The sequence below is a fragment of the Emys orbicularis genome, chromosome 11, assembly GCF_028017835.1.
Source record: "Emys orbicularis isolate rEmyOrb1 chromosome 11, rEmyOrb1.hap1, whole genome shotgun sequence".
In the NCBI taxonomy this organism is placed as follows: Eukaryota; Metazoa; Chordata; order Testudines; family Emydidae; genus Emys; species Emys orbicularis.
Window position 1 is genome coordinate 35,133,447 of NC_088693.1, and position 20,942 is coordinate 35,154,388.

Consider the following 20,942-nt stretch of genomic DNA (forward strand, 5'->3'; position numbering starts at 1 on the left):
CACAAGCCATTAACGAACTAAGCCAACCCATACCCCTGTGAAGAGCTTGTATCCTACACTGATAAGCACCATATAAATTCATACATGTTAAATTAATATGCCGTTAGGTACCTGGTCATCTGACCCTGCAGGATTATAAACAAAAATAATTACTTCCCTGCTGATTTTGCACCTTTCCCATTTAGCAAGATGTGACAATTATGGGACTCTGTCTATGTACAACTTAATTCTGTTTGATATTGGGCACCTTCTATGTTTATCCATGTGAAACTGCAAACTCCATTTTGAATGTAGGGCTGGTTTTCTTCTCTGCTATCTTTTGACATTCATGTTGGACTGAAATTCTACGGAGTGGCGAGACAGGGGAACGGGGCTTACAGATCTGGTCTTTGAAAGAGACTGGCATTAAGGATTATTAATTAGTGAACAGACCTGGCCCAGATAGAATAGGATAGTTGAAGGCTGGGGGAAGTCACTTTACTCCAACTTCTCTGCAGAGGACTGTGGTTTGGAGAGTGGAATTTCCCCAGCAGCAGTAAAAAGGTGTTGGTGAGACATATAAAGAAACACACAGCGCAACAGAGAGGAAGCTTTGGGCAGGAGACAGGAAAAGAAGGATATGCTTTCATAGCAGGGGGGTTCTGTTTAACTGTGAGACCAGCTGAGGTAGAGAAAAGCCAGCTGTTGTACAGGGTGGAAGATAGACTCTATGATTGAGAGAAGTCATGTGCAAAGGGCAGGAGGAGAGAAGGAGTCCAGGATGTATCCTAAGACTCTGGCCTATGCCCAAAGAACACTCCAGAGGAAACAGCAAGGCAGGGAAGTGACTGCAGGTGTGTTTTTTATTTTTGTCTAGATCTGTATACACCTCTACCCCGATATAACACGACCCGATATAACATGAATTCAGATATAACGCAGTAAAGCAGCGCTCCGGGGGGTGGGGTCTGCGCACTCCGGTGGATCAAAGCAAGTTCGATACAACGCGGTTTCACCAATAACGTGGTAAGATTTTTTGGCCCCCGAGGACAGAGTTATATCGGGGTAGAGGTGTATTTCCTTGTGTTAACTAAAGTAAAGAGTAATTATGATTAGAAAAAACAGCAAAACATTTCTGAGTGAACTGTAAACCCATAGCTCCCACGTGGCTGGAGTTCCAAGAGAGGGCATACTTAATCTGCTGGAGAGCCTGAGGGGTCAAGTATTGGTCCAGGAGGCTATATATAAAAATATCTTACCTTTACTGACATCCAATGCATACAATTCCCTTAGTCCAAGGTCATTAAGAGATTTTGTTACATCAAGGGGCTCCTGAGACTGGTAGTTCTTCAGCAATACAGTGTGCAATGGATCAAACTCACATTTGCTGCAGATAATCGTTATGAACTCTTGAAGAGGTTCATGTGGACTCACTCTCATTACAGTCTTCTGTGTTCTCTTGTAGTTTACTACCACTCTTATTGTTTGCTGGAAAAAAAATACAAATTCTATTAAGTAACATTCAAGGATACAGACAGAGGAAAAACCCAAATTGTTACACCAACAGAATGTTGCAGCAACCATAGAAACTCCCCCACCCCCCAATAAGGGCTGTTTCACCATTGTTACAGTATTATCAACGTTACAAAGAGAACTCTGTAAGAAAAGTGTGATCAGATTTACTCTCTAAGCAAGAAAAAAAAACGGAAATACCTGATTGATAGAATATCAGTTTTGGCTCAGACTTGGTCTACTCTTAAAAACTATGTCAACATAGCTATGTAGTTCAGGGATGTTGACCAAAATAGCTATCCTGACCTAAGATGCAGCTGTGCTGATGGAAGAATGTTTCGGTCAATGTGTTCCCACACCAATGGAAAACCCTTTTCTGTTGGCATAGCCTGCCTCTACACTATAGAGTTATGTTAGCATCACTACAGTGATGTAGCTATGCCAATGTAGTCTCCGTTGTGTAGACTTAAAGTTACAATATACTTCGCATAAGTTAGAAAGGAGGAAATGGAATGAGGAAAAAATTAATTCTGTAATTTTTGAGCGCTCCATAAAAATGATACAAATGTTTATTTTCTACGCTCTGCAAAGCTTCTATTTCCCAGAGCATGAGGAATATCCCTCATTTATACATCTGAGCTGAAGAATTCTCAAAAGATGGAGCAATAACATGCAGAGCACACATTAAATGAAAATGAAATATAAGTAATTTGTCATCAGAAGGGTGTGTAAGTTATGGCAGTCCAAATAATGACTTATGAGCAATTGATTTTCAGTTTATGAAAGGGATGCTATATGTATGTACAGTTCTGCTGCCCACAGATCATCATCTTTAGAGTTTATCAAAAGATACTGTCATGAAGGAGATTTGTAACTTTATATTATACTTCAGATTGTTGCATATAACATTTACATTCCCAAAAGAATGAACAATTAGATTTACGTCATTGTAAAATTCCAAAATGATCTAAACCCTTCGAGTTACAGACTAAAGCTCTGATCTCCATGTGATAGTATATTGTGATGCCACCAGGCCAGGCCTTGAAAATATATTCTATTGAGAAATTGCATTCAACATAAATCACAATTAGAACATTTAGATAAAAACTATCTGCCCTGGTAGACTACAATCAGAAGCTGCAGAGTACTTAATCTCTCTCCCTCTTCAGATACCACCACCATTGGTATAATTCTTACCTCTGGTATTATAGGAGTGGGCTTTTTCTTATCCATATGTTTTGGCTTTAAAATCACCTTGTCTACTTCAAGCATTCCAATAGGTGTGTTGGGTTTGAATTTAATCGGTCTCTTCTCTGACGACATCAGGTCTATGGTATAGCTTGATGGATTTAAATGATACTGTGCACAGAGAAAAATCAGCAAGTCCATCATGGGTTTGCTGTTAAATAAAAAAAAGGAGGGGGCGAGGGGAAGGTTATAATACCTTATGTTCCTATACAACCATTATATAGACCACAAAACAAAGTGCACTTCTGAACATTAGCAAAAATCATCTCTGCTCTCCTATGACTAAATAATTACGCTCAACACATCCACTTTGTAATTGTATTCTTAGATGTTGTAGAGATTACTAAGGCCTTGGCTACACTTGCGGATTCACAGCGCTGCCGCGGGAGCGTGCAGCGCTGCAGGCGCTGATTATACTGGCGCTTTACAGCGCTGCACTCGCTGCGCTCAGGGGGGGTGTTTTTTCACACCCCTGAGTGCAGCAAGTGCAGCGCTGTGAATTGCCCATGTAGCCAAGGCCTTAAAGAAAAGGCACTTTTAATATGCACATATACTTACAGAGCTACTGTGCTCCTGCAAGAGGCAATCTGCACAGAGGTGGGGCAAAATACTGCATTTCTGAGGGTGAGAGGTGTTTTTCCCTCCTGACTTGCAATACAACATGGGATTTGGCAGTGGTGGTAATTGGACAGCTGGTATATTTTATGGTCCATTTTTTCAAAATGACTCATGATTCTGATGTCCAACTTGACATACTGAAAAGGGGTTCAATTTCCAGAAATGCTAAGCTCCTGACCTCTGAAAAGTCATCTTTTAAGATGTCTCTAGTCAAGCAACCAAAATGACCAGTCCTTTTGAAAATTTCGGCACATATGTTTAATGTATGGTATAGCACCCAAAAAATACACACTTGGGAAAAGATAGCTGGAGAAGGAAAAAGGTGCCAAAGCATACCCACTCATAACAGTAAAGTTCCCAACTTGTGGGAGCAGGATAATTAGATATTTGAACCTCAGTAACAAATTACTTGCTACGGCCATATAAAAAAAAATACTGTGAATCTAATAAAGAACACTTTCAAAGTCTATTTGCAGCTATTCATACTTTGGATTTTCCCCAAAACCAGCCTGATCTTGGCACACAATGAAACTATTTCAACTAACTCTTAACTTTACTTATTCCTTCCTGAAATGGCCTGTTTCTATACAAACATGCAATGGTGTAAAGAACACAAACATTCAATTTTTCCCAAGAACTTTGAACTGGAAGCTTTAACTCATAGATTGTATTATGATTAGATATACTGTACAAATAAGACGGCTATATAAGCTAAACTGTGCTCTTCTCCCCTACCCTCCAATATATTCCCAAATAGGAGCAGAGAAGACTTCATAAAAAGAAAGCAACAAAATTGCATCAGAGGGCTTTCATGTACTGCATACATACTATATATAAAAGTTACACAATAAAAACTATGCTAAAAGAACATTAAGGTTGCAGAGTCAAACACTCAGAAGTTAGTAAATGCCAGAATTAAGGTTGCCTGAAAAAACATTGGAGGAAGAGAAACCACCACAACCACCATCCCTCATCCACAGACACAGAATACCCAATAGCCTGGCTCTGTAGCCCAGTGGTTAGGGCACTCACCTGGGATTTTCAAAAGGGATTTCCATATCCCAGGCCAGGACCATAACTACCAGGCTGTAGCGTTTCAGAGACATATTTACAGCCATCCTGGAGCTAAGAAAACTTCCCAAAGAGATTTTAATCATAATCCAGTATCAGTGGGGAAGCCGTGTTAGTCTGTATCCACAAAAACAATGAGGAGTCCAGTGGCACCTTAAAGACTAACAGATTTATTTGGGCATAAACCCACTTCTTCAGATGCATGGAGTGAAAATTACAGATGCAGGCATAAATATACTGACACATGAAGAGAAGGGAGTTACCTTACAAATGGAGAACCAGTGTTGACAGGGCCAATTCAATCAGGGTGGATGTGGTCCACTCCCAATAATTGATGAGGAGGTGTCAATACCAAGAGAGGGAAAATTGCTTTTGTAGTGAGCCAGCCACTCCCAGTCCCTATTCAAGCCCAAATTAATGGTGTTAAATTTGCAAATGAATTGTAGCGCTGCAGTTTCTCTTTGAAGTCTGTTATTGACGTTTTTTTCGTTGAAGTATGGCTACTTTTAAATCTGTTATAGAATGTCCAGGGAGATTGAAGTGTTCTCCTACTGGCTTTTCTTTGTTACCATTCCTGATGTCTAATTTGTGTCCATTTATTCTTTTACGTAGAGACTGTCTGGTTTGGTCAATGTACATGGCAGGGGGCACTGCTGGCACATGATGGCATATATCACATTAGTAGATGTTCAGGTGAATGAGCCCCTGATGGTGTGGCTCATGTGGTTGGGTCCTCTGATGGTGTCGCTAGAGTAGGTATGGGAACAGAGTAGGCAACAGGGTCTGTTACAGGGATTGGTTCCTGGGTTAGTGTTTCTGTGGTCTGTGAGAGGGAGGGATCGTTTTTCAGGATAGGTTGCAGATTGTTGATGATGATAATCCAGACACACAAGGGGGCCGAAGTAATGTTGCACAGGCAAACTTAATTCTGGCATTTCCTAACTTTTGAGTTGACTGCAACCTTAATGTTCTTTACTATGTTTTTTTTAAACATAGTAATATTATATGTTATTGCAGGAAGTGGAAAAGCTGTGGTCCATTTCCTCAGCACCTGCTTGCTATACACACAACCTTGTGGTGAAGGGATTAATTCATTAGCATTGGAACATAACTTCAATTTCTAGGAGCATATCAAAGCAATTATAGAATGTTCAAAATCCATACACATTCCCAAAGCAATCATGAAACTAAGCAGACTTTGAGTCAGTGTTGTCTAGAATTTTGTCCTAGGCACAATTCTGTGAATAAAATTATTTTGAAGGAGAATAGGTAACTTAAATTTATCTTCACAGACATAAGACACATAGAAAGAGGTGTCTTTGCTTAGCAAAGACTGAATGTAAGTAATAGGAGGAGGTTTTTTGTTTTTTTTTTTTTTTTTTTTTAATGCCATGATTTAATTTTTAACTTTTAAAATTAACCCAGGTTATGATTCCTACATTTAAACTAGTTCTTGCTGGTTCTAGCACTGCTTATTTCCTGAGCAAGCTTCATTCAGGCTTCAGGGCTGGAATCATAGCCCTGGACACACAACAAAACAAGCACACTTTCAAATGTTGGAATTATACAAAAGAACATACTCCTAAATTCAGGATCATGTTAGCTGAGGGATGCTTTACCGTCCATCTGCCACCACTAGGATATTATAGGCTAAATTCTGCTCTATTTTTATGTTTATTCTTTCCTCTTCATCTTCTAGAGGAAAAGTCTCATTACCTGCTTAAGCAGCAGGAGGCAGCACTTGCCTGAAAAAAAAAATCTGATTCAAAAGCATCAAGTAGCCTACAATCTTGTACTGGGTTTGTGTGGGAGGATAGAAAAAACAACTTCTGTGCCATCATCCCGTCGGTACATGCCCGCCTGAGGGGTGCAGTGAGAAACTCATCTGTAAGCTCTTCACAAGATCCACTGGTCTACAATTTTTGAGAAGTCGTCTGCTTCAGAGATAAAATGTGCTATTTATTATGTATTTTGATGTGCTGAATTCAAATATGACAATTAAAACAACTGATTGGCTACTGTTTCTAAGATATTTAAGTTTTTACATTTTATGTCTATGTATATTGTGTAGATAATAGAGTTTTAATCATAAATTGTAAACCTAGGTCTTTTCATGTGTTTATGGTTGCTTTACATGATAATATTTCACCTGTCCTGTTTATGTAACACTTTAAAAATCAGCAAAAGGTTATATAAATAAAATTTATTATGAAACAAAAGGCAAAAAACTATTCTGTACATAGTTTAGTCGTATTCAGTGTCTACTCGGCGCTTCTTGGCTTGTCTCTTGTATTCATTAAATGGAGCATCTCTTGTCACTGTCCAGCAATAGTCTGCAAGCATTGCTGGGCTCCATTTGCCCTGATAGCATTTCTCCATTGTTGCAATGTCCTGGTGAAATCGCTCGCCGTGCTTGTCGCTCACTGCTCCGCAGTTCGGTGGAAAAAAATCTAGATGAGAGTGCAAAAAATATATCTTTAGTGACATGTTGCAACCAAGGCTTTTGTATGCCTTGGGGAGGTTTTCCACCAACAACCTGTAGTTGTCTGCCTTGTTGTTTCCGAGAAAATTTATTGCCACTAACTGGAAGGCTTTCCATGCCGTCTTTTCCTTGCCACGCAGTGCATGGTCAAATGCATCATCTCGAAGAAGTTCACGAATCTGAGGACCAACAAAGACACCTTTATCTTAGCTTCACTTAACCTTGGAAATTTTCCATGGAGGTACTTGAAAGCTGCTTGTGTTTTGTCAATGGCCTTGACAAAGTTCTTCATCAGACCCAGCTTGATGTGTAAAGGTGGTAACAAAATCTTCCTTGATTCAACAAGTGGTGGATGCTGAACACTTTTCCTCCCAGGCTCCAATGACTGTCGGAGTGGCCAATCTTTCTTGATGTAGTGGGAATCTCTTGCATGACTATCCCATTTGCAGAGAAAACAGCAGTACTTTGTGTATCCAGTCTGCAGACCAAGCAAGAGAGCAACAACCTTCAAATCGCCACAAAGCTGCCACTGATGTTGGTCATAGTTTATGCACCTCAAAAGTTGTTTCATGTTGTCATAGGTTTCCTTCATATGGACTGCATGACCAACTGGAATTGATGGCAAAACATTGCCATTATGCAGTAAAACAGCTTTAAGACTCGTCTTCGATGAATCAATGAACAGTCTCCACTCATCTGGATCGTGAACAATGTTGAGGGCTGCCATCACACCATTGATGTTGTTGCAGGCTACAAGATCACCTTCCATGAAGAAGAATGGGACAAGATCCTTTTGATGGTCACGGAACATGGAAACCCTAACATCACCTGCCAGGAGATTCCACTGCTGTAGTCTGGAGCCCAACAGCTCTGCCTTGCTCTTGGGTAGTTCCAAATCCCTGACAAGGTCATTCAGTTCACCTTGTGTTATGAGGTGTGGTTCAGAGGAGGAGGATGGGAGAAAATGTGGGTCCTGTGACATTGATGGTTCAGGACCAGAAGTTTCATCCTCTTCCTCGTCTGACTCAAGTGAGAATGATTCTGGTGCATCAGGAACCGGCAGTCCTTCTCCGTGGGGTACTGGGCATATAGCTGATGGAATGTTTGGATAATGCACAGTCCACTTTTTCTTCTTTGACACACCTTTCCCAACTGGAGGCACCATGCAGAAGTAACAATTGCTGGTATGATCTGTTGGCTCTCTCCAAATCATTGGCACTGCAAAAGGCTTAGATTTCCTTTTCCTGTTCAACCACTGGCAAAGATTTGTTGCACAAGTGTTGCAGCATATGTGTGGGGCCCACCTCTTGTCCTGATCTCCAATTTTGCAGCCAAAATAAAGGTGATAGGCTTTCTTAACCATAGTGGTTATACTGCGCTTTTGTGATGCAAAAGTCACTTCACCACAAACCTAGCAGAAGTTATCTGCACTGTTCACACAAGTACGAGGCATCTCTGCTCACTTTGGCTAAACAGAAATGTGTCCCTTTGCAAACTCAAACACTGACAAATAAGAGAGCACGACACTGTATGATTTCTAGAGCTGATATAGGGCAATTTGTTCAGCAGAGTGATGTAAGCTTCATTATGATTGCATCATCCATGACTTCTAGGAATAACATGATGCAATTCATATCATGTATGACACAATACCAGCTTCAGATTGCATCATTCATTGTTTTGCCTAAAAAGCAAGTACTGTCCAAACCCAGTCAGATTTATTCATAGATCCAGTCAAAGATGTATTTTAGTCATTTCTGGTTTAAATTGAGATCCCTTTCCTTTATAACTCACTTATCCTCCGCCATTCCCAAGTCAAGGGTCGTATATACTGACCCAATAGCATAGCTTGAAAACTAGAGCCAATCAACAATTTTAAGCATCATTTTCGTTCTCAGTGACCCAGAATTAGTAAAGTTTGACTACATTTATTTCAGAAGCATTTTGGCTGTGGAGCAGTGTTAAATTTCAATTCAGGGAAACCAGCCCTGAGCACTGACCTCACCCTTTCCCCTTCATACATCATTTTCTTTCCCATTGGCAGGAAGTAAGGAAGAAATTGCTATCCTCTTCCTTGTGCTCCCACCCTTCGAGAAGAAGTCCCTCCCACCCAAGTGATCACTGATAAACTTTGCAGAGGACACAAAAACTGGGTGAGTGGCAAATAATGAAGAGGACAGTTCACTGATTCAGAGCAATCTGGATCGCTTGGTACACTGGGCAAACAATATGTGTTTTAATGAAGCTAAATGTAAATGTATACATCTAAAAACAAAGAATGAAGACCTTAGTTTCAGGATGGGGGACTCTATCCTGGGAAGCAGTGACTGTGAGAAAGATTTGGTGGTTGTGATGGATAAGCAGCTGAACATGAGCTCCCAGTGTCACACTGTGGTCAAAAGAGCCAATGCAATCCTGGGATGCACAAACAGGAGAATCTCAAGTAGGAGTAGAGAGGTTATTTTACCTCTCTATCTGGCATTGGTATAACTGCTGCTGTAATACTGTGACCAATTCTGGTGCCCAAAATTCAAGAAGGAAATTTATAAATTGGAGCAGATTCAGAAAAGAGCCATAAGAATGATTAAAGGATTAGAGAATATGCCTTCTAGTGACAGACTCAAAGACTTCCATCTATTTAAACTGAACAAAGAGAAGGTTAAGGGGTAACTTGATTAGAGTCTGTAAGTATATACATGGAAAACAAATATTTAACATTGGGCTTTTCAATCTAGCAGAGAAAGGTATAACACGATTCCTGTAGCTGGAAATTGAAGCTAGACAAATTCAGATTGGAAATAAGGTGTAAATGTTTAACAGTGAGAGTTATTAACCACAGGAACAATCTACCAAGAGTCCTGGGGGGTTCTGCATCACTGACAATTTTTAAATCAAAATTGGATGTTTTTCTAAAAGATACACTCCTGGTATGATTTTGAGGCAGTTCTCTGGCCTGTGTTACATAGGGGATCAGACTAGATGATCACAATGGTCCCTTCTGGCCTTGGCATCTATGAATCTAAGTGGATAGAAGGAAAGAGGATGGGCTGCTGAGACTGACCATTGCATTCTCATCTCCCTATGGCTGAACAAGAACGGAGACAGTGGCTCCATCAGCTCAATGGCTCCCAGCTTATCGAGAGAACTATCTATTAATTTTATTTAAAAGGTTGGCAACTAAGCACAGACTCTAGCACTATCAGTTGGGCATCCCTGGTCCTGGTGTTGCAGGTGGGAGACAAGAGCAGAGACAAAGATCTCCTCCTTTACATATAAAGTGAACTATATTTTAGGCTCCCAAAAAATCCATTTTTCTGACCCTCTCCAAAATCCTAAACCCCAACCCAGTCCACACTGGGATGAGCCCAGTGAACAACAGTGGGCTTCATTTGGAGTAGGGAAAAGGGGTGTGAAGAAGTATTTCACAAAGTTTCCAAAATATTAATGTTGGGAGGAGGATAATGTTCAGTGCAGGAAGGTCCTGCTTGCTCTTATCTGCACGTCTTCTTAGGCTGCTACTGTGGCTTGAAACAAATGTTGCTTCCAGCTACATCCCCCGATTTATGATACCATTATCAAAATCTTAGCCTTTAAAAGTGGATTTTGAAAGCAAACATATGAACCAAGATTGGGCAATAGCCCATTACTGCACAGTGTCTGAAACAAAAAGAAACCAGCCACATTCTGTAGTACAGGTGACGTCATCTCTCAATATTTTCTTCATTGAGAACACTAATGGGAATACTGGCTCACTGAAACTATGGAAAAAATATTACACAGAAAGCTGAAATGAATTCAGTAAGAGAGGTCTTTACTACAAGAAACTTTAGGCATCTGATTTCCCCACTGCTATATATTTATCATCCCAAATGTCCTAACACAAAAGGAAGAACTTTACTGACATAAAATTAGATATATTTGAATCATGTACAACCTTTTATTGAAGAGAGCTTCATTGTAATATTAGGAGTTTCAGTGCCATAACTTTTCAGCCACATCTGCTTTCTCCCTTTCTAACCAAAGCTTAAATAAATGTGTTACTCCATTAAACACATGTTAGAAGAACATTAAGGTTGTAAAATCAAGCACTCTCAAGTTAGTAGATGCATCCACGACTATTCCTGAATCTTCCACTCTTATCCTCACCTCTTTGCAGTCAATTTAGGCTGTTCCTACTTCTACCCTTTACATGCCTGGGAACCAGTAAGGGGAGCATGACAGCACAGGCATAGGAGAGAGTCTCCTGGCCTCATTTCTAGTGTCTGGTACCATAGCAGAGCCAGACTACCAGACACAGTAGTTGCACACACAAAATGCTTGCTCAGTCCTGTGTTGGAGCATGCTCAGTGAGCTCTATGAGGGCTGACCGTGGTTAGTATGGTTCATATGAAACTCTGTGAAGATGGAGCATGCTCAGTGTAGAAAGAATGTTTGGAAAATTTAGCTGCCAGCCTCTAACAAACCTCTACCAAGCATGTGCAAACAGTAATTTTCACAGGTATGTAATCTGGCTAAATTTGGGTAGGTTTTAATGGGGAGAGCCAAAAAGGCACCTCTCTGACCCTAGGGCAACCACACTGCCAAATATCAAGTCCCTGCTCCAAAGCCTAGAAGCACTACAGCTTCTCAGGAAATTGTTGTAAGGATTTTTCAACATTGGCTAAAAATTTATTCTTCTTTAACCTCATTCTCCAAAATTGCTGAACCTTTTTGCTGAAACTTTCCAAAGCTTCAGCCTGAGACAGAGACACAGCATGAAAAAACTCAGCTTGAATGGTTAGTCTGGCAAAATTATAAGCAGCTGAACACAGGGTTTTATAATGGAGAGTAAACACACACACTCTCCCTTCCTCCTCCCCTATCTCAGAGTATTATGACTGCATTTGTTTCTTCACATAATTTTATTTAAATGTTTCTATACAACCAAATTACTCTTTTGTCTTCTTGTCTTAATTCATTCCCTGGAAGCAAGATTTCACATCACATTTCTATGATTCGATGATCACCAGTTCATAAAGTTTCAACTGCATTTTTTTTTCTCTCGGCAGTTGTTGCCATCCCAGAAAGTAAAGATAAAAATGCTTCAATGAGGCCCCTTGTTGTTATAACAACACATCCTTGGTAGTTAAATAATTCCCAGCATCGTGACTGACAAAGTAAATTGTGTCTACATGCCAAGTTACGGATGCAGCTGACACAGGAGGTCAAAAGTCAGAGTCCATAAGTAAATAATTGTTTAAAAGTAACCCAAATGACACTTTGGAGTAATTTTTAAAGTAGCATTTTCTGCTAAATTTTGTTTGGTCTAAATATTTTTATAATCAACCTTCCATAAGACATCATAAAACTGATACAGCCACAAGAAAATGGTAGTTGATATGTTAATCTGACTAGCGGTATTAGTTAGTTAAAAAAAGTAAACACATTTACAGTTAATTATTCAGTGAATTATTCTGAATCTGAAACCTTCTTGTGCCATCAAATACCACATAGGACAAAAAAAGGGCTTTGCCATCCCTGTCTATTCTGGGTTGCCCTTTGCACGTCCTCTATGTTAAGTCACGTAAGTTTTCCCAAATTACCATTTGTGATTACAAAAACATATTTGCACTCTTAAAGTATCTTTCCATCAGCCTCCAGTTTATCTGTTTCTCTGAATAGGTTTTTATTTTGCAATGAACTGTAATTATTTCTGCCTCCAGATGTCTTTTAAAGCAATGAAAAAAGATGTAATGTATGTTTACAACATGCTGAATCCTCTGAGGAGTGAGCAATAAATATTTGGAACCTCTCATCACAACATAATTTAAATACACACACACACACACACACACACACACAACTACTCACTGTTCATGCTCTAATCTCATCTTTAGCCCTGACTGGAAAGATTAACAAGAATTCTCTAGCCAACATAAGATCATACAGTGTTACTGGAAGGTTGGAAGGGCACAAACTATTTTTTCCATTTCTTTTAACAGTACTGGAACTACAATGGTTAATGTTAAGTAACTTTTGCTGTGTGCAACTATGACTGCTCTTATACAGAGAACTGCAGAAATAGTTTGTAGCCAGGTTTCTTGTAAAAAGGTTTACAGAATTCAAATGAAGTACCCACACAGCCTACTTTTAACAACCAATGAGCCACAAGTCCTTAAGTTACCTAATGAACTTTTCTTCTGAAGGAACCAATCTTAGTAGTTAAAAGGTTTGCAGTAATGCCAGCCCAAACATTCAAAAATCATAAGTCAGGCCCTGAAAAAAACAACAAAAATCACTAGACTGGTTTAAAGTCATGTGATTTTTCAAAAGAATATATTTGGGGATCCTTTATCTATCTTCTGGATTTTGAAACTTTAGGGTACATTTGGGTAACATTTCCAAGCTTTTCTCCCAAACCATGAAAGCTAGAAATGTATTTAAAAAACAGCTAAGCTTCTCAGACAATCACCTAACTCCAGGAGTTTGGGCTTTCAGAACAACAAAATATCACGAGGCTCACGATAACATCATGAAAGTTGGCAGCACTGTGTTAGTAGTCATCAAAATTCTTCCAGGTTGGGAAAAATCTATTTCATTTCCCTATGACTAATTACTTAAGCCTATATCCTCTTGCACTTTACTCCTCCCTTCCCCCTCCCAAAACACACAAAACATATTTTTAAGGTAAAAACAGAATTTGTTAATGATTATAAATACAACAGTTTTTGAAAACTAGGGCAGCAAAACAGGCAAAGCTTGTTATTCACTAACTATACAGAGTAAAGCAACAAATTACTAGGAAGAATATCCTAAATGACTGGAAGTACACAGAAACTGATTAAAAAAAAATCCACCAAGGATGTAAAGACCACAGATTCAGCACAGCTCTTCTGGAACAATTTGTAACTCACTAAGCTCAGCCTAACTGCACATTCAGCAAAGTGGGCTTTGCAGCAGAACACAGACAACTGCACAGAGGCTTCATTCTATAGCATTCTGACACTTGGGCAAAGTGAAGAAATGCAGTTTGTTGTAAGAAAATATAACTTCCCTACTTTCTTTCCTGTGCCCAGTTTAAATTTCTATACTACACTTGATTTCAGCTCAGGAATTTTAAATCTGTTCTTGGGTCTAAACAAAGGAATGAATAAGACAAAAACCGATAAGTTATTTGTCCATAACATATTTAGAACCAGGTAGATCTTGCTATTTGTCCACAAACTAACAATGCCAGCATACAACTGGACACATGATTAGCAATCTCTGCTCAAGACAGGAAAAACACAGTTGTTGGAAGAGTATTTGCAGAGCAGAATGGTGAAACCTGCACAGTATCTCCCTGCACTATGAATGGGTCTAGCCAACACTAACAGCTGCTCACTTTCAGGAACAGTTAAAAAAATAAATAAATTAAAAAAAAAACCATACACACACACACACCCCACCACACATACTAAGCAGCAAAATCACCACTAAAAACCACTAATTCATGGGATAACAAAACTGCTAAAAGAATCAGTATACTTTATGTTCTTAAATGGCACATGTATGCCCACATTTTATCTGATAAACTAGCGGGGCACCTTCCTGAACACTGACAAATTATACAAGCCATGGATGGTTCAGTTAGGTGCAAGAATTAGCAAAATTCCTTTACCAAAGAACCTTGGCATTCTCATAACCTCAGTAAACGATTTCAGAAGATGTATCTTTTTTCAGAAACACTAACCTCAAATCAAAGTTCTCTTTAAGATCATCTGGGGCCTAGAAAAGAACTACAAGACTTTGTCAATTACAGATCCTAGTGAATAAAGGACAAATATCACTCTGCTAAGTGAAAGGCTTGCCCATTCTATTGAAGGGGAAAGTCTGCAAACATGAGCGAGCAAGCCATACAAGGATAAATTGCTTATTAAGTAATGAGAGGGATACAGCTGCTTACTAGTTTAGGATACATAATTTAAAAAAAAATTGCAAAAAACACAGGGACAACACAGAGGAAAGCAAAGAAGAGCAAAATATACATATGGGTTCTTTATTTCATCTGCCAGACTGTGAAAACAAGCAGCTGGCATTTAACCTGCAAGCAACAGATTCATCTTTTCTTGTAAGGTCTGCCACGTTGAACTAAGATGGTATATACATTTTCCACTTTGCTTTAAGATACTAGGATTTCTGACTCCACCACAACAGCTAGTTTTCAGAACTTTCTGAATTGTAGTGGGCTCAGTACACACAAAGAAAAGCCTCACTTAAATTTACTGGCTTGCATTCACAGTATGTTCTATTCTCTGATTGGCTTGACTTCAAGACATTCAATTAAAACATTAATATAACAGAGGCTTGGATAGAAAGCATCTATTTCTTTTAAAATTTAGAGAGTTTGAAAGGATCAAAATCTTTTTGGCACCCACCATCATTTAGGACACATTGGATTTCTAGGATTCATTGCACTCTAGAAGTAGTAATGAGATTGGTGAGAAAATCTTGAAGGCATCACTTCCTATGTGAATAATGTAATAGGTTACTCACCCTTGAATAACTGATTTAACTAGGAGTAAGAATGAATCCATTTGTGGAGATGGGCAGCTACAGTCCCTCTACCTTGGATGCCTCCTTACTCAACACACACAATGACTTATAAAATTATTTTATACCTTCCATTCTTGCTAATTTGGTTCCTAACACTCCTTGCCATAAGTAAGTTTTTAATCTTAAAGTCGGGGGGGGGGGGGGGGGCGCGAACCTCTTTGGGGAGAAAAAAAAAGAGTACTGAAATATAGAACTATATACTTGAATTTTTCCCCATTAACAAGTGATTAGAATCAGAGCACTAATTAAACAACCTATCTTCTTCAGAGGTGCAAGTTTGAGTATGGATTTAAGGGCTCTATAAATTTGTCCAGAAAGTATAACTACAGACAGTAGGAACTGAGTGTCATTCTCAAAAAAAAATTTCTATGCCATACCTGCCATTAACAGTAGTAGATTTGATCACATCCCCTGGAAGGACCACCGATAATTCTATGTCTTTATCAGTTATATTCTCTTTCTGTTCCATGGTGTAATTAATTGGTTCTGTATCATCAAATGAAGAAACTTCAAAGTTTTTTGTTTCAGATGGAGGAAGAGGAGCTTTAGTTTTAGCTTTTCTTCTGAAATAATAAAAAAAGAATTAGGAAACCTTAACAAAAAATACAAGCAGCAGTACATTTTTATAGTACAACATAGTGTCAAAATATTCAGTTAGTGAATATTTGTGCTGAACACAATGCTTTCCCTATGGCCCAACAGGAATATCAGAGTGAAAATGACCAATATTATATTACTTTCACCCTCATGTTGTGAAAGCCAGGTGCCTGAATATCTCACAGAAGGATTGTTAAAATGTTGTTAGTGGTGGTGAAGCACGAGAGAAATGTATGACTAACCCACACTAAGAATCCAATAAAACCAAACTGTATTCAGTTTTACATGGTGATTTTTCACACTGTAAATATAAAAAACCCAAAAAACAAAACCACCTTCTATAGTGCAACATGTATGTTTTTGGATGTTTTTTTGTTTTGTTTTTTTAAATAAAGAAAATGGTGTTTTTCTCATATTGCAATAGTAAAATCCCCCAGAAGATTTATTACACTCTGATAGTGAAACAGAGAAGTCATCATGTAATACAACAGTGCCACAGGAACTATGTTCTGTTGATGATACGCACATCTTAAATCTACAGTGCACGTGGGCTTGGGAAAGTTTTACTTTTCCCAAAACATCTCTGTCTTTCTATATTAAGGATTTGAAAGAATTCAGTGATTACCTTTATGAGACTCTCAAAAATGGTAATGAAATTGCAAAAACCAAAAGGAAAAAGTGTTTACTACATATTATTAATTTGTTATATTCAAAGGTTATTTTTGATAGTCTGTGTTGTCTACTTGTTCGGCTTTGAAACTTGGAGGGGCAGAAGTGAATTACATGGGACATCTAGCCTAGTTATATTGGTGCATCAGTAAAAACAACAACAATTTCATGCATGACCTATCAGCAACAATATTGTGTCATCACACCACCACCATCTCTCACTTCTCCTCCCCTTACAGTTAACACAGCTGTGATATATCCTCCACAGAAATAGAAACAAAATATGGAAATAAACATGTAATGTAAGAATAAAATGTTTTCTCATCTGCTGTGTCTGACCAGGATCATGCTACTCTTTTTCCTTTAAAAAGAATATACTATTAACTGATGTAGCCTGAAGTTTCTGTGCCAAACTCAGTTGTGACATAAATTGTGGTATAAATTACTCACTGGATGTAAGCTGCACATAACATGAGTTTAAGTTGCAATATGGTGCAACTTGCACTTCTTTGACAACAGGCAGGAGTGAACAATGTACAAGTTACATAAAGAAAACAACACCACCACACATCTGTATACAGAGTACTTACTTGTGCTAACTTAGGTTTAAAAAAAAAAAAAATCAGTAACAGTATAATTTCCCCTTAGACAGAAACCCCTTTTATTTAATCAATCACCTTTGGAAATAATGTGTTTAAATTTCAGGGGAAAAGGTTTGTGAACCAATCTTCAAAAAGGTAGTGATTAAATTGCAAGAAGGCATTACTCAAAATTATGCTTTAAATTCCTGAAGTAATATCTCAGTTTGAAAGAACAACCAGAAACCAGTCTTCAGTGACAAAATATGTTAAGGCATTCAAAAAAATTTCCAGACCCATGCAGTAGACTTTTCTTCCTTTGATGCAACAGTCATACTTTATTTACAGAAACTCTTCAGGAAGCTTGACAACTTATTAAAAAAATTCCTATAATTTTAAAACATTGAGCTGAACATGAGGGAAATATTTGGATAAGTATGAATTTTATATTCAGTGGAAAAGGATATATTCCTGAAACATGTCGCCAAAAAATGTACAGCTTAAGAAAAGTTCATGTACAAAACTTCAAGGCATGTATTAACTTGTATAATCTCTTCGCTTTTATATCCTTCAACATTCCCTTAACAGTTAGATGAAGTTACACTCACTACAAAAAACAAATAAATGTCAATATAGAAACATGTTGTTTTAAGTATCTGCATGCCCCAAATGAAAGCAATTTACTTTTAATGCAAGCTCAAAGAAATGTCAATTACTCCGATTACTTGCAATGACCTGCAATGCACGAAATTAAAACAAAGCTTTAGCATACAGAGAATAGAAACACATACCTTCTCTGCAAAAACAGAAGTTCAAAGCTACTTACACTTAAGAACAAACAGCAAGGTCCACAGTAGCATTGCAAAACAAAACTATGTAACTACTAAATTGTGACAAGATTTCACATGACTAATCTGTCTGTTTCTGAAAGTACTTAAAGAGCTTTGAACTTCAAAAGTCCAAGTGGAATAATTTAACTATTCACATCCTCTACCGCGGTTCACAACCGGGAGTCTGCAAGCCCTTTCAAGGGGGCCGCGGGACCCCGCGGCTCAAGTCCCGATTTCCGGTGCCCCCCGCGGCTGAAGCCGGGAGGCGTGGGGTTGAAGCCCGGAACCCCAAGCCCTGGTACTTCCTGTGGGGCAGAAGCCCTGGCCCCTGGGCAAAGTTGGGGACATGGAGGGCATTGCCCCCCCCCCCAATTGCAGTGCAAGAGCACGGCAGTCCCGGGGGCAGCCTTCCCCCCGCCAGGTCGAAGGCGGGTGCCATGGAGCAGGCAGTGGCAGTGTTCCCTCCTCTCCTGCTGGTGCCCCAGGTTGAAGCTGCTCCTCAGCTCCCAGCCCCCTTTGCTCCCAGAGAGGCAGCCGGTAAGAGCCACCTGGGTTAGGAGACCCGGCTCCATGGCTGGCAGAACCCTCTGGGAACAGAGACCGCAGGGGAGTCCTCACAGCACACAGCCCCTAATACCCTTCTCCCTATACCCTGAGGCTACACCCTCTCTGCACCCTGAGCTATCCCCTGCCCGTACACAGCCCCTAGACACCCCCTCCCACAGCCACCCCGTGTGCACACAACCCCAACTACCCCCTGCCTGCACACAGCCCCTAGCTACTCCCTCCCTGCACCCTGAGCTACTCCCTTGCCTGCACACAGCCCCTAGCTACCCCCTCCCTGCACCCTGAGCTACCCCCCTGCCTGCACACTGCCCCAGACACCCCTTCTCCCTGCACCCACAGCCCCTTGCTACCCCCTCCCTGCACCCTAGGCTGTTTTAAAAAAATTTTGAGCTAAGCCCCCCACCTTTGAGTTATAATTTTTGGTTGTGCCCTCCCTCCCCCAACCCAGACAGGCTCGGTCGCCTGCTAAGGTGAGTCGGGGGTGGAGGTGGCGCTCCCTCTCTGGACCCCTCCATGCGGAGGTGGTTCGAGCCCCGCTGGCCCCTGCCCCCCAAAAATAAACATCAAACTATACCTAAGCCCAAGGCTCCTGCCCCGAGGCCTCCTAGCCCCAGCTGGGCCCTGGAGTTTTTATAGCATGTCGAGGGGGGCCTCAGAGAGAAAAAGGTTGAGATTCCCTGCCCTATAAAACAAATCAGTAGTACTTACAGTTTTCCAAATCAAGCAACCATGATGAAGATTCAGAACCTTCCTCCATTCATATATTTATTTATTTATTTATTTTTTAAATTTGCTTATATACAGGGTTACAGAGCTTAAATCAGTTTTGCTAGTTTGGGTTTACAACTCTTCTGTGACAAATTCAAATGCATCGAGCTAACGGGTACTCAATTAACTTTGGTCAGCATGGGCAGCATGCCAGGGTTATTTTTGGGTTACATGAAAACTTCAAAAAACCATTTGTGAATCACAAATTTTTTTTTTTTTTTTATAAACACAGTGGAGATTCTGGTTTTTATATAGGTTAAAAGAAGAAACTAGTGACAAAAATAAAAGCGGTACCACTAAAAATTGTAAATATGTACATTATAAAAATCAAACAGGTTCTAACAATGCAGAATAAATCAGTTCTCCCTCTTTTGGCCTGTTTTTACTTCTTTAAGATGCCTAGGATGATCTTTGCACTGAATGGGTCAGAACTGCCCTTGTTGTCTTTTAACCCTTAAAAACTAAAGAGGAGGGCAAGATTTGTTCAACAAGCGTTGATGGGTTAATATTACTTCTCTAACCAAGTAGGCTAATGCAATTGCCCTTCACTGCTGGAGGTCTGGTCTCAAAGCTATCAGATGTCACTAACAATATGAGTTAACTGAAAGTTTACATTTGTCCACATCATAAAACGGCAGTTTATGCTGAAGAAAGATATAGAACTGAGGCCAGGGCTACACTAGCACTTATGTCGGCAAAACTTTTGTCACTCGGGGGTGTGAAAAAAACACACCCCTGAGCGACGCAAGTTTTGCCTGCATAAGCGCTCATCTGCACAGGGCTATGTCGGCGGGAGACGGTCTCCCGCCGACATAGCTACCGCCACTCATTGAGCTGGTTTTATTATGTCGACGGGACTGCTCTCTCCGGTCAGTATAACATGGTTGACTGTGCATTGTGTGAAGAAACACTTCCTTTTCTTTGTTTTAAACCTGCTGCCTATTCATTTCATTTGGTGGCACACACACCCTTTTGTCTTCACTCTTTTGTCCTTTTCTCTGTTTTTAACCCTTTTTGGCTCATTCATTTCCTCTCTCCTATTCCATCCCGCCCCCTTTTTGTTGTTTCCCACTTCTTTGGTGGCTCCCTTTCCCCAGGAGAAATCTCTCATGTGGAGTCTGGGTATATACGAAGTTTTAACTTATTTTATTTACAAATATACATCAGTTCTTGGAGAGAGGTGATTAAACAGCATGCAGGCAATCTTATTGCAGGAATCGCACCCTAATACCAATACCCTGTTCCCAGGGAGCAACTCTGCCTCAAGAATTGACACTAATCAGAGACCAAATTTTCTGGCTGCTTGCCCATCTCCCACTGCTTTTACACAGAACCACAGAGAACCCAAAATTGACACCGACGCAGCATAACTCCCCAACAGTGAACATTTGCTTACATGCGTTAAAAAGGGGGGGGGGGGGAGATTATGCATAACAGTGGCAACTGGTA

At 39.9% G+C, this 20,942-nt stretch overlaps 1 protein-coding gene across 1 annotated transcript in view; it reads right to left on the minus strand.

The window, feature by feature from the left end:
* COBLL1 (cordon-bleu WH2 repeat protein like 1) overlaps window positions 1-19,482 on the minus strand; it is a 52,920-nt gene extending 33,438 nt beyond the window's left edge. Inside the window, 5 exon segments of the mRNA XM_065413632.1 lie at window positions 1,239-1,467; window positions 2,689-2,890; window positions 15,862-16,000; window positions 16,003-16,047; window positions 19,434-19,482. Coding sequence (XP_065269704.1) covers window positions 1,239-1,467; window positions 2,689-2,890; window positions 15,862-16,000; window positions 16,003-16,047; window positions 19,434-19,482 — 664 coding nt within the window.
* Window positions 19,483-20,942: the final 1,460 nt, after the last annotated feature.